This window comes from Myotis lucifugus, unplaced genomic scaffold (assembly GCF_000147115.1).
Source record: "Myotis lucifugus unplaced genomic scaffold, Myoluc2.0 scaffold_6, whole genome shotgun sequence".
NCBI lineage: Eukaryota > Metazoa > Chordata > Mammalia > Chiroptera > Vespertilionidae > Myotis > Myotis lucifugus.
The window spans coordinates 1,603,875-1,617,034 of NW_005871054.1; the positions used below are offsets into that span (position 1 = coordinate 1,603,875).

The following is a 13,160-nucleotide window of genomic DNA, read 5'->3' on the forward strand; positions in this document are numbered from 1 at the left end:
CACACACACACACACACACACATACATCCACCCACACTAATAAAAGGGTAATGTGCTAATTAGACCAGGAGACCTTCCGGACAAAGCCATGGTGGTGGTCCGAGGCAGAGGCAGTTGGGGCAATCAGGCTGGCAGGCAGGTGAGCGGTTAGGAGCCAGCAGTCCCTGATTGCAAGAGGGATCCCAGATTGGAGAGGGTACAGGCCAGGCTGAGAGACACCCCCACCCCCAGGCACGAATTTCGTGCACCGGGCCACTAGTGTGTGTGTGTGTATACTATATATATCCCATGTTCAAAGGCTGTTAAACTGCATTGTTTACCCATATCTTCAGAAAAAAATCACTTCTGTCATGGTAAACAACCTGCTTCCCTATTTATAATGGTCTGGCCCTCTAGCAACTTCAGCGCGAAATTATAGCTAATTTGCCTACAAACGTCAGGTGGTCATAATAATCTGGCCACTCAGTGTATGTGTGTGTGTGTGTGTGCGCACACATACACACACATACTAGAGGCCCATTGCAGGAAGAGATTCGTGCAATAGGCCTTCTCTTTCCTCTGACTGCGAGCACCGGGTTTTCCTCCAGACAGAGCCTTCAGTCTTCGCTCCACCCCTACGTATGCAAATTAACCACCATCTTTGTTGGGTTAATTTGCATACTCTCCTGATTGGCAGGTGAGCGTAGCAGAGGAATGGTTAATTTACATGTTTGTCTATTATTAGGTAAGATATATATATATATCTTGATATATATCTTGCATCAGACCCTAAAGACTCATGAGCTCTGTCAAACCAAGGGGCAAGGAATGACAAAGATACACTCTCTATTTAGCTAAGAACACATTCAGATACAGGCATACCTCATTTTATTATACTTTGCTTTATTGCTTCCAGATACTATGTTTTATACAAACTGAAGGTTAATGGCAATCTTGCATTGAGCAAGTCTATTTCACCATTTTCCCAACAGCATTTGCTCACTTCATGTCTCTGTGTCACATTTTGGTAGTTCTCTCAATATTTCAAACTTTTTCATCATCATCGCATTTGTTATTGTGATTTGAGATCTTTTTTTGTGGGCTTATTCATTTTATTTGATTTTATTTTCATTACAGTGTGATCTTTTATTAACTGTGTGTATACTATATATATCCCACGTTCCCATATTTGACAACAAACTTAATTGATAAATGTGGTGTGTATTCTAACCACTCTACCAACTGGCGATTACCTCGTCTTTCTCCCTCTCCGCTGGCCTCCCTATTTCTTGAAGCACAACAATATTGAAGTTAGGTCAATCAATAACCCTACAATGGCCTCTTAAGTGTTCAAGTGAAAGGAAGAGTTGCACATCTTTAAGTCAAAAGCTAGAAATGATTAAGCTTAGTGAGGAAGGCATAACAAAAGCTGAAATAGGCTGAAAGCTAGGCCTCCTGCATCAAATAGCCATGTTGTGAATGCAAAGGAAAAGTTCTTGAAGGAAATTAAAGTGCTACTCCAGTGAACACAGGGATGATAATGAAACAACCTTATTATTGATACAGAGAAAGTTTTAGTAGTCTCGATAAAAGATCAAATCAGTCACAACATTCCCTTAAGCTACAGCCTAAGTCAGAGCAAGGCCCTAAATTTCTTCAATTCTGTGAAGGCTGAAAGAGGTGAGGAGCTGCAGAAGAAAATTTTTAAACTAGCAGAGGTTGATGCATGAAGGAAAGAAACCATCTCCATAACATAAAAATACAAGGTGAAGCAGTAAGTGCTGATGGAGAAGCTGCATAATTTATTAATTATGAAATAGATGCAAAAGTTTTAAATGCAATACTAGCAAATTGAATACAGTGGCATATTTTAAATTATTACTAATTTCTTCATTGAATATAGGGACCTGTTATGGAAGTATCATGATACTCTGGATTGGTGTATATTTACATTGCTTCCAATTTTTCATTGTTATATAAGTTTTGCTCTCATCACCAATCTTGGACATATAGTGTCACATCATTTCCTTAGGAATATGTAGGCAGATTTTAAATGATGATATGTTGTTAAAATGTGGAATCAGCATTGTTTTTCTGTAAAGGACCAGATAGCAAGTATTGCAGGCTATGGGACAAGAGGAAAAATTGAAGTTTATTATATATATGTATATATAACAAGAAAATAAATTTCCATAAATCTTTACTGATAAAATTAAAATATAATAATTGAGTATAATTTTTGTAAGGCAAGTCTATGAATGTGAATAATGGAATTTGGTGGGGATAACATTTCAATTAGGGTTGAAAGTCAGTGTTCTTTATTATCAAAATCTATTGCAAATGTTCATCTGTTAATGCTCATCTGTATTTTACATATTTCACCTTTACAAATTTCTTTCTTCAAAGATAGGAATTGCCATATATTGATATCAATCTATGAGAGGTCATTTTTAGAATTCTATTAGCTAAAAGACTAGCCTGCCTTTTAGCATGTCATTACATTGCACATTAATCACTTCTAATTAAAGTTCTTCAATCACATTGTTAAATAGATTTTAGAATATGGAAATTTCTTTGCACTTGCATCAAGGTTGAGAAACTCTGCTGTGGATTAAAATTGGAAAATATGTTGCTGGGAATTTGTGTAGAAATGGAGATCTCAGGTCTTTTTTTTTTTTTTTTAGCTTTTGACAGTGCAGGAAATGTACAATAGCCTGACATTACTTTTAAGTCAAACAATGTTAGTTCTCATTGAAACTTTATCACTGTATTAGGTTTCACATATAAGTAGTTTTGCCTTATAGTTTTAGGTTGAAACATTTTCAAGTCTGCAGCATAAGCTAATTTGAAAGCCATTTAGAATTAAATAAGAGCACAGTTCTTCAACCATTTAAAAATGTAAACATCATTCTTAAGGACTGTACAAAAGGCAGGCTATATTTAGCCCACAGGCCATAGTTTATCAACCCCTGCTGCATAAATTCTTACATTCCCGGTAAATATAAGTGCCTATCTCCCCACAAACTTTGCAAACAGTAAATATTAACTTTAAAGTTTAATTTGAAATTACATTTTTTTATTTGTATTTGAGTATTATACAGTGAAATATTTTTCATGATTATAGGTTATTTATATTTCATTGTAAACTGACTGCTCATATTCTTCCATTTTTAAAAAAATATATTTTATTGATTTTTTACAGAGAGGAAGGGAGAGGGATAGAGAGTTAGAAACATCGATGAGAGAGAAACATCGATCAGCTGCCTCCTGCACACCCCCTACTGGGGATGTACCCACAACCAAGGTACATGCCCTTGACCGGAATTGAACCTGGGACCTTTTAGTCCGCAGGCGACGCTCTATCCACTGAGCCAAACCAGTTAGGGCTTTTTCCATTTTTATTGCAGTAAAATTATCGTTCCAATAATCATTCTGTGTAACAAAAATGTTCTAAGTCCATCCAGTACTCCTTTCATATTGAAAGACCTGCCATTGCCTAGTATAACTTCTATTTATCCTTCAAGACTCAGATCAAGGATCAATTCCTTCTCTTTCGCTTCATAGCACTTTAATTCATTAACTGTTGCTTATAGTGGTCTCCCCACTGGGCTCAGAGCTTCTTGAAACCGGGTATTGTAATTGAGCTGTGTACTCCAAAAACCGCCGGCAGTTAGGAGGCAATGATTTGTTGACGGAATGAGTTCAAATAGTAGTATTAATAATCTTAACAAAGTAATATGTGTTAGACACCTAAATATCAGAGACAGATTTGGTACTAGTATTCCAAACAACTGAATTTTGAAGAAGCTGAGGTTTTTCTTCATTAAAATCTCCCCACAGGGAAAACAGTAATTAAGATTTCTATTCCCTAACAAAACTGAGTATGTCAAACATTTGATTTAAAGATTTAAAATAACTTGTATAAATAATTGCCATTAGTTATAGCTATAATCTCCATTTCAAGAAAATTAAAATACAAAAAAAGAATATTCATACGCCATGTCTGCTTTGTAATCTGAACAATAAATTCTTCCTTTCAAAATCTCCTTTGTAACTTAACCAACATTCATTTTGGATTAATCTTTTATTTTGCTTTCTTTCCAAAGGACATCCATTACCTTGCACTAGATAAGGGTGAATTGGCACTAGCTGAAGTGGCAAGAAAAAGAGCTCGAGACATTGATGCAGAATCAATAACCTCTGGAGTAGGTAAGAATTCATGCTGGGGTTTTTTTTAAAGTGCTTTTTGTTTTAATCAATACTTATTCAGTATCATTTCTGTTTATGTTTGTAGGTCATGGTTGGTTAATTTGAATTACTTTCTTTGTAAAGATAGTGTCTTTAAAAAAAACAAAAGAATTAAGCCTGGCTAAGTAGTACAATATAAATATGTAAGTTGGAATTGTGTTAATATGAAAATTGATGATCAGTGATTAATCACCATTTAGCAAAAAGTAAAAAGAACTTTGTTCTCTTCATATGATTTTGAGAGAAACGGAGTTTATTATCAGCTATTCCTGCCCAACACAGGAATTTACATAATCCTTTATTTATACACATAGACATGTCATATCTCAAAAGAATTCTCCCCTGTATCAAAGTACTTCATATGGGATTTTACTTAGAAATTCCTAGAGTCATTTTACAATGTAGTCTTCCAAAGAGAAGCCTAACTTGAGCCTAACTTGAATCTAAGGGTCCATTCAAAACTTCATAACATAGAAAAGTGATAGTTTTTAAAAACTATTATCCTTTTTCTAAACTCAGTTTATCTAATGGGACTAAATCTGGAAGTCCTGATCTCTAGATACCCCAATTCGTATTCTTGTATTTCCTATTCCTGGGTTAGGCAAAGCACCCTCAGAACTGTAACAGATTTCATTTCTTTGTGGAACTTCTGAAAAGTTCCTCTCCATTGATAGGTCATCTTGTGCTTTGTTTTTTGGAATGCTGTTGCAGGAAAAGGGAGCACTTGTCAGCTTCTGTCTAACATCACCACCACCATCCCGGCCTTCAAGGTGGTACTGAAGGGCTCAAAGCCATTACCACCAGGGGAGTTATAAACTTCAATACCAAAGCTGACAATTGCTTACCAGAAAGATGATTCCAGTCTACCCTAACTCTGAAGGGGTTCCAGATTGATGCATAAACCACTTTGAAAATCTCTATTCCTAATCAATAAGAAATAGTATTAATATAATGTTACATACTATTGATACAATATTACATAAGAATAACTTCAATTGACCTATTACTGTATCTTGTTAACTATATTGATGTGCCTCCAAATAATAACAGCTAATATTTTTTACATGTTTACTATGGGCCAGACACTAACTTAATCCTTACATTTCTGTGAGGTAGGTACATTTTTATGCGAAGTCACTTAACTAAATAATGAAACCATACCACATTAATAGGAAGTATGATGTTATATGATGTGGTTACAGATATCCTCCATCCCTATCCCTCTAGCCATTTGGGAAAATACAGGAGAAAGGTTAATTCATAGCAAATTTTATGGGAATTTTCCTTAGTTATGTACCCTGCCTTTTCCACCAGGGTATCAGATACAATGGAGGACATCTCTGCATTTACTAGTAAAAGCTATTTAAAGTTACTAGGGGTAAAAAGGAATATGAAGAGATTACCATGAGATACTGTGCACCAAAATGTGCCTTGTGCATTCTTTCATCAGGTTGCTGTGGCCAGCTGACAATTCCCAGCCAGAGAGCTTGGGGTGCCCTCTTGGAGCTCTGCTTCATTTCTAGCCAATTACTTTTTCTTCACTGAAACCTTGTTACTCCCCAATTTTCAGTGTTTTTGGACTTACTATCAAAAGGTGCACATCTTAGGTGAATGGTCTACTCTACTTTTGTTCCAGAAAACTGGAGTGTCTTCCAATGGAATTAGGAGAGAGTATCTGGTTTCATTATAGTCTCTTCCATACAGCCCAAATCATGCTGGGGAAAGTGAATTTTCTCTCAGATTACCTGAGTTTAATTAAACTTTGGTCTCATAAACTTTTCCAAAAGCAGAAAGTAATTAAGCTTTGGCTTTCAAAAGGGTTCTCTGCTGCAAGCAAGAGGACAAGTTATGTAAGATATTGAAAGAATATTTAATTGTATATACAAGTTATGTAAGATATTGAAAGAATATTTAATTGTATATATGTACCACATCTTCTATCAAAGGACACTGCAGTTGTTTCCATATCTTGGCCAAATATATGGTAACAGAAAATGATTTGACTTTGGATGGTGGGCACACAATGCAATGTACAGATCATGTATCACTGGAAACCTATATAACCTTATTAACCAATTTCACCCTAATAAATTTAATTAATTTTAAAAAATAAGAAATATATACCAGAATAAGTAGAACAGATGTGTCATTAACACTGACCATATCAAGAATGATGATGATTTGAAAGAGTATTATTAAGCATACCAATATTAAACCATGATGAAATGGTTCATAGTCAGTTCACAGCTTTAGGAATGACATCAGGAGCACTATGCAGAAGTCCAAAGATGGTGAAGAATGACTCAGCACAGGGATCCTGGCACTCCTCAGGCGACTCTGAGTCCACCCGAGTCCTAAGTACGTGGCTGCAAACGAAATTTTGTGCATTGGTCCTTTAAGAGGGTGCCTGTGTCTCCAGCAGACTCTGTCTCTCCCTGGCAGACAGATACCCCACTGCTTTCCACAGCCAGATGTTGTGTGAGCGCCTCTTCCCATCTCTGGGCTAGGGAACCCGGCTTGGGGTTTAGGCTCCACACTTCTCAGGGGAACCTCCCACAGCTAAGATATCCGTCCAGAACCTCAGCCACTGCCCATGGGAGCAGGCCTAGCCTGTTTTGAGTCTCTGCCCTTACCAGTCTTGATGTGGCTTCTTCTATAAATCTTTGGTTATAGGACTCCTCGTCAGCTAGTCTTCAGTTGGTTATCCAGGATGATTGTTCTTTAATTTAGTTGTAATTCCATTTTGGTCCTAGGAGGAGGTGAGTGTAGCTTCCACTTACCCTGCCACCATCTTGAAATCCTCCCAAAAAACCCAATAGCAGGCTGCTTTTACTACTGTAGCTTTGTGATAAAATTTGAAATCAGGGAGTGTGATGCTTCTATCTTTATTTATCAAGATTGCTTTGGCAGTTCAGGGTCTATTGGATTCCATGCAAATTTTAGGACTGTTTATTCTATTTCTGTGAAAAATGCCATTGGAATTTTAATAGGGGTTGTATTGAAGCTGTAGACTGGTGTGAGTAGTATGGATATTTAACAATATTAATTCTTCCAACCCATGAACATGGATATCTTTCCATTTATTTGCATCTTCTATCAAAGGGTTGTCATTTCAGTGTACAGATATTTCACCTCCTTAGTTGAATATATTTTGAGATTATTTTTATGCAGTTGTATTAACTTCTCTGATAATCCATTACTAGCATATAAAAAAATAATATATTGATTTTTGTATCCTCCAACTTTAGGAATATATGTGAATGAATCTTACTTCTTCCTTTCTGATTTGGATGCCTTATATTTTGTTTTCTTGCCTAATTGCTCTGGCTAGGACCTTGAGTAGTATGTCAGTCAAAGTAACCAGGGTTGAATGAGCTTCACTGGTAGTGTCCTTAGTGGTGCGATAATGCCAACATGTGCATTAGATACGAAACAGTATAGGCTTCTCCAAAGGGAGACTGTGGTGACTTGAAAGAATTTTCTTTCTTTTATGCAAATGTCATCCTGGAAGATGTTCCAGAACTGGTAAGGTATCTTGGAATCAGATTACCAGGCTCCTTCTATTGTGTTGCTTTGTCATCTGTAGGGTATAGCCTTCATCTGTGTATTTGAAGATTTGCGTCCCTACCTATAAGGAGGAGGAGAGAAAAGGAAGGCAATCTCTTTTCTTGGTCAAGGTACAACACAGGAGTTGTTACACATCACTTCTGCTGATTGGACAAAAACTGCTCATAAGTCTGGGAAATATCTTTAATGGGGTGACCATAAACCCAGCAAAAATGCCTGTTACTGTAAAAGCAATAGCAACTTGGGGGGAGGGGATGGGGGCAGTTTAGCCAGCACTTCATCTGTTACAATGAGATTTGAAGAATAGTATTTAGAAAAAGAAAACCAAAACAACTTCCTCTATGGAAATATTTTTAAAACCACCTTCAAAGATAATTCCCGGTTGCACTTATTGTGACTGTCTACACATTCACATGTTAGGAAAGTCTTCCAAATGCACTGTAGTTCCAAATACACTTATCTTATACTAGAGGCCCGGTATATGGATTTGTGCACCAGTGGGGTCCCTCGGCCTGGCCTGCGCCCTCTCGCAATCCAGGACCCCTTGGGGGATGTTGGAGGCCCGGTACACAGATTCAGCCTGATCCCCACAGGCCAGGCCAAGGGACCCCACCGGTGCACCAATCTGTGCACTGGGCCTCTAGACCTATATAATGAAAGCGTAATATGCAAATCAACTGAATGGCCAAATGACTGGTCGGCAGGAGGTGGGGCTGGCAAGCAGGAGGCGCCAGGCTAGCCAAGGTGTATGCCAGCGGGCAGAGGGAGGGGACAGCGAGGAGGGGGGGTGGTGGCGACCAGTGGTGATGGAGGGGTGATTGGGGGGATGGGGCCAGCCGCTTGCTGGCCGGCACTGTCCCCTAATCAGCCTGCCCGGTTGCCTCCTGCAGAGGGAGGCCACTGGTGGCAGCAGTGACGGGGGGTGGGGCTGGCGCCATCCCCAGATCGGCCCGCCGGCATTGCCTCCCACAGAGGGAGTCCACCGGCGATGGGAGCAGGGCCAGCCGCTTGCTGGTCCCCTTCCCCTGATCGGCCCACCAGTCACCTCCCACAGAGGGAGGCTAGACTGCGGCTTAGGCCTCTTAAGCCGTCAGTCGGACATCTTGAGGGCGCAGGCTGGACTGAGGGACCCCCCTTACTGAGTGCATGAATTTTCGTGCACTGGGCCTCTAGTATGCATATAAGATTTGGTTACTCTCTTCCTGCCCTCCCCACTTCCCTCTTAGATTTATCAGTCTGTTCCATGTTTCTATGCCTATGCGTTGAGCATCTGACCCCTGGTGGTCACTGCGCGTCATAGCTACTGGTCGAACGGTTGCTTAGACTTTTTTATATATAGACCAGAGTCCCGGTGCACAAAAATTTGTGCACTCGGGGGAGTCCCTCAGCCCGGCCTGTGCCCTCTCACAGTCTGGTACCCCTTGGGGGATGTCCACCTGCTGGCTTAGGCCTGATCCCGGATCGGGCCTAAGCTGGCAGTCAGACATCCCTCTGGCAGCCCGGAACTCCTCGGGGGGTGTCCACTTACCAGCGGGGAGCAGGCCTAAGCTGCAGTCGGACATCCTTAGCGCTGCTGAGGAGGCAGGAGAGGCTCCCGCCACCACCCCTGTGCTGGCAGCAGTTAGCCTGGCTTGTGGCTGAGCAGAGCTCCCACTGTGGGAGTGCACTGACCACCAGGGGGCAGCTCCTGCATTGAGCATCTGCCCCCTGGTGGTCAGTGTATGTCATAGTGACCAGTCATTCCCAGTCGTTCTACTGTTAGGGTCAATTTGCATATTATCCTTTTATTATAGAGGATAGAGGCCTGGTGCATGGGTGGGGGCCGGCTGGTTTGCCCTGAAGGGTGTCCGGATGAGGGTGGAGGTCCCGCTGGGGTGCCTGGCCAGCCTGGGTGAGGGGCTGAGGGCCATTTTCAGGCTGGCCACGCCCCCCAGCGACCCAAGCTCCCAGCCTCTCTTTTTCTTTTTTTTTTCTTCTGGGATTTATCTTCTATAATTGAAACTTTGTAGCCTTGAGTGGAGCCCAGGGCTGGCCAGGGCAGGCGGGAAGCTTGGCCTCCTCCATCGCCGGGGTCAACCCAAGCCTCCTGCTTGCTCCAGCTCCATGGCCGCCGCCGTCTTAGTTGGGTTAATTTGCATACTCGCCTCTGATTGGCTGGTGGGTGTAGAGGAGTGATGGTTAATTTGCATCTTTCTCTTTTATTAGTGTAGATGATTTTGCAGATACTATTCTATAAAAGGCTGTAACTTTATAAATTGCCATCTCCTTTTAAATATACTTTTAAATTCTGATATAAAAGGTTATTTGTGCTTGAACTATACAATATTAAAAAACAAAGACTATCATCCTATTTCTGATTTTTTTACAGAGAGGAAGGGAGAGGGATAGAGAGCTAGAAACATTGATGAGAGAGAAACATCAATCAGCTGCCTCCTACACACCCCCACTGGGGATGTGCCCGCAACCAAGGTACATGCCCTTGACCAGAATCGAACCCGGGACCCTTGAGTCCACAGACCGACGCTCCATCCACTGAGCCAAACCGGTCAGGGCCTATTTCTGATTTTTATTATGCATATATTTATCTTGCTTTTTGTAACACAGTGTCATCAAAAAATCACTCAAAAAACTGATTTTTAATAATTTATCTTCTTCCTAAATGCCTGTTTCAGTATAAAAATCATGATATGATTGTGAAAATGTATCCAGTAGATAATATATGGACAAAGGTAAAGATTTGTTCTTATATTTAAAATATCTCATTAATATAAATTCTTCTAAAATTTAAGATACAAAATAAGTTTTTAATTCTCCAATTAATATTATGATTAACTGTTCACTTTACACTGTGCTTGAGAGACATTATATTACTTGTTTGACTTAGAAGATATATTCATTCCAATCTTCTATTTATTGTGTCATGATGTCAGTTTTGATCTATACCTTCCTTCCTTTAGGCATCTTTGCCTAAAGACATAATCCTAAACCTTTTGTAAGTTTAAGTACATCAAAGACTAACTGCCTTGCTTAGCTACAAGACTATCTTACTTGTACAACTTAAAAGAGATTTATAGTTCTCAGTAAATTCCTAAGAATGCATGATTACTCAACCTTTGTTCCTTTCTTTGTGGTGACATAATGTTGTCAATCATAGAATGTGACATATTAAATAATACCAGTTTTTAATAACCTTAACTTTCTCTAAATTAGGTACTTACTTTCAGATCAAACTTTTCCATTGTTTAAATATTTAACAATTCTGAAATACTAGATCACTATATTATGAAATAAGGTGTCATATTTTCAGAACTCACCTTGTGATAAATTGTCAGTTGCTAACAAAAGATAATAGTCTTTTCCTGGGGGAAAAGGTACAAACATTAAACTATTTGGGCTTTAAACCTGCTTTTTCTCCTTTTCAGAAAGGAGTTAATGTCTCACATATCAGGCCAGTAAATTGTGCTGATCCAGGACAAAATCACTGGCAATTAAATTTTCTGCAGGTAAATAATGAAGGTTTTTACTTGAGAATTACTATATTAAGAGTAATAAAACCATGAAGTTAAGAATACATAGAATATGTGTTAACTTGGCTAGTGTGTAGTATAGTAAAAATATCTTCTATTAATCCTAAAATGTAGTGGACAAATCAATTTGTACAGTAATATGCTACAAACTTTAAGAATACGAAGGTATCTTCTGGTCAAGATGGCAGAGTAGGTAAACACTGTGCTTGCCTCTTTACAAGCCACGTCAAAATTAAATTATAGAACAACCATCATTGAGAACCACCTGAAGACTAGCTGAACAGAAGTCCAGTAACTAAGGGTATAAAGATGAAGCTTTGACAGATTTGTAGTAGGGGTGGAGATGTGGAACAGGCAGGGCCCATCTCACTGGTGTGGCAATTAATAACTCAGGGAATCTCTGCTGGCAGTCCCTCCTGTGACATAAGGGATCCCAGTGCCCCAGTGCTGGGAAGAGCAGTCCCAATCTGGTTATGAAAATCAGTGGGGATTGCAGAGGGCTGAAACAAGGGTTGCTGGAGTTCCAGGCATTCTTGAGAGGCCGTGCACAGACTCATTCATTCTGGGCTCCAGTGTGGGTACTGCAGCTCAAAGAGCACCAGGGACATATGGGCGGAACTGAATTAACTGGCTTCAGGGTGAGGGCAGATCATTCCCGGGACAAAAGCTCTAGTAGGCACCATTACTCCTTTGTTAAGTCCTCTTTCCATCCAGTTGACAGCCTCAGGTGAGCATCAAATCTGAGTTCATAGTTAACCTGGCTAACATTCTCTGCCTGTCCTGGTGATTCTCTGACATACCACCCAAGCCACTTTTAGCAGTTTTTTCACATAAGCAACCTGCCTTGGCTTGTGCTACCGACACCCCTAAAATCTCTCAGGGCTCCACAAACCCCAAACAAGCAGCTGCTGGTTTCAGCATGCCCTGTACCACTTGCTAAGTGTCTCCAAGCCTGGCACAACAGCGACCATTCTCAACTTGCATTGTAACTCCTATCAGATGGTCCCAAGTCTGGCACAATATGTGGCCAGTATAGGCCTAGAACAGGGGTCCTCAAACTTTTTAAACAGGGGGCCAGTTCACTGTCCCTCAGACCGTTGGAGGGCCGGACTATAGTTTAAAAAAAAACTATGAACAAATTCCTATGCACACTGCACATATCTTATTTTGAAGTAAAAAAACAAAACGGGAACAAATACAATATTGTATTTGCATGTGGCCCGCGGGCCGTAGTTTGAGGACCCCTGGCCTAGAGCATAGCTTCAACTAATTAGCCACAAACCTGGCTCAAGAGTCCTCTACCTCAGGTCACACTGTGGTGCCCATCAAACAGTTCCACGCATGGAACTAGTGGCATCTGGCCTCTGTTTGCAGCACATCCTCTCTCAGTCACCTCCAAGCCCAGCACAAGTGTTAACCAGTGGCAGATTACTTTGTAGCCCACTAGGTGGCCCGAAGCCTGACACAAATTGTGGCTGATCTTGGCTTGCACTGGAGCCCCTGTCAAGAGTCTCCAAAACTTAATACAACTGGTGGCTGGCTTTACACCAGATTAGAACCCAATCAGTTCAGAAAACAACACAGGGCAGACTCAGCTGGTACCAGAGCCCTATGACAGCATCTCCTAGTCCATGGGGTCAGCTTACACACAATAGCTTGTTTGCTGTAGTCATGGCCAATCCTCACAGCCAGTCAGCCTAAGGATCAATCCCATCACTAACATGCTAACAGCAATCAAACTCAACTACAACAGAAGGGCACACACAACCCACAAAAGGGACATCCCCTGGAGCACCCAGCTCAGGTAAAAAGACAGAATTGTACCACAAAGCCTCCACA

General features: G+C 40.5%; 1 protein-coding gene across 2 annotated transcripts in view; it reads left to right on the forward strand.

Annotated features, from left to right (window-relative positions):
- WDPCP (WD repeat containing planar cell polarity effector) overlaps nt 1-13,160 on the forward strand; it is a 236,106-nt gene that overhangs the window by 162,053 nt on the left and 60,893 nt on the right. For both annotated transcript variants that reach the window (XM_006083288.3, XM_023746417.1), the window contains one exon: nt 4,086-4,188. In XM_006083288.3, coding sequence (XP_006083350.1) covers nt 4,086-4,188 — 103 coding nt within the window. The remainder of the gene's footprint in view (nt 1-4,085; nt 4,189-13,160) is intronic.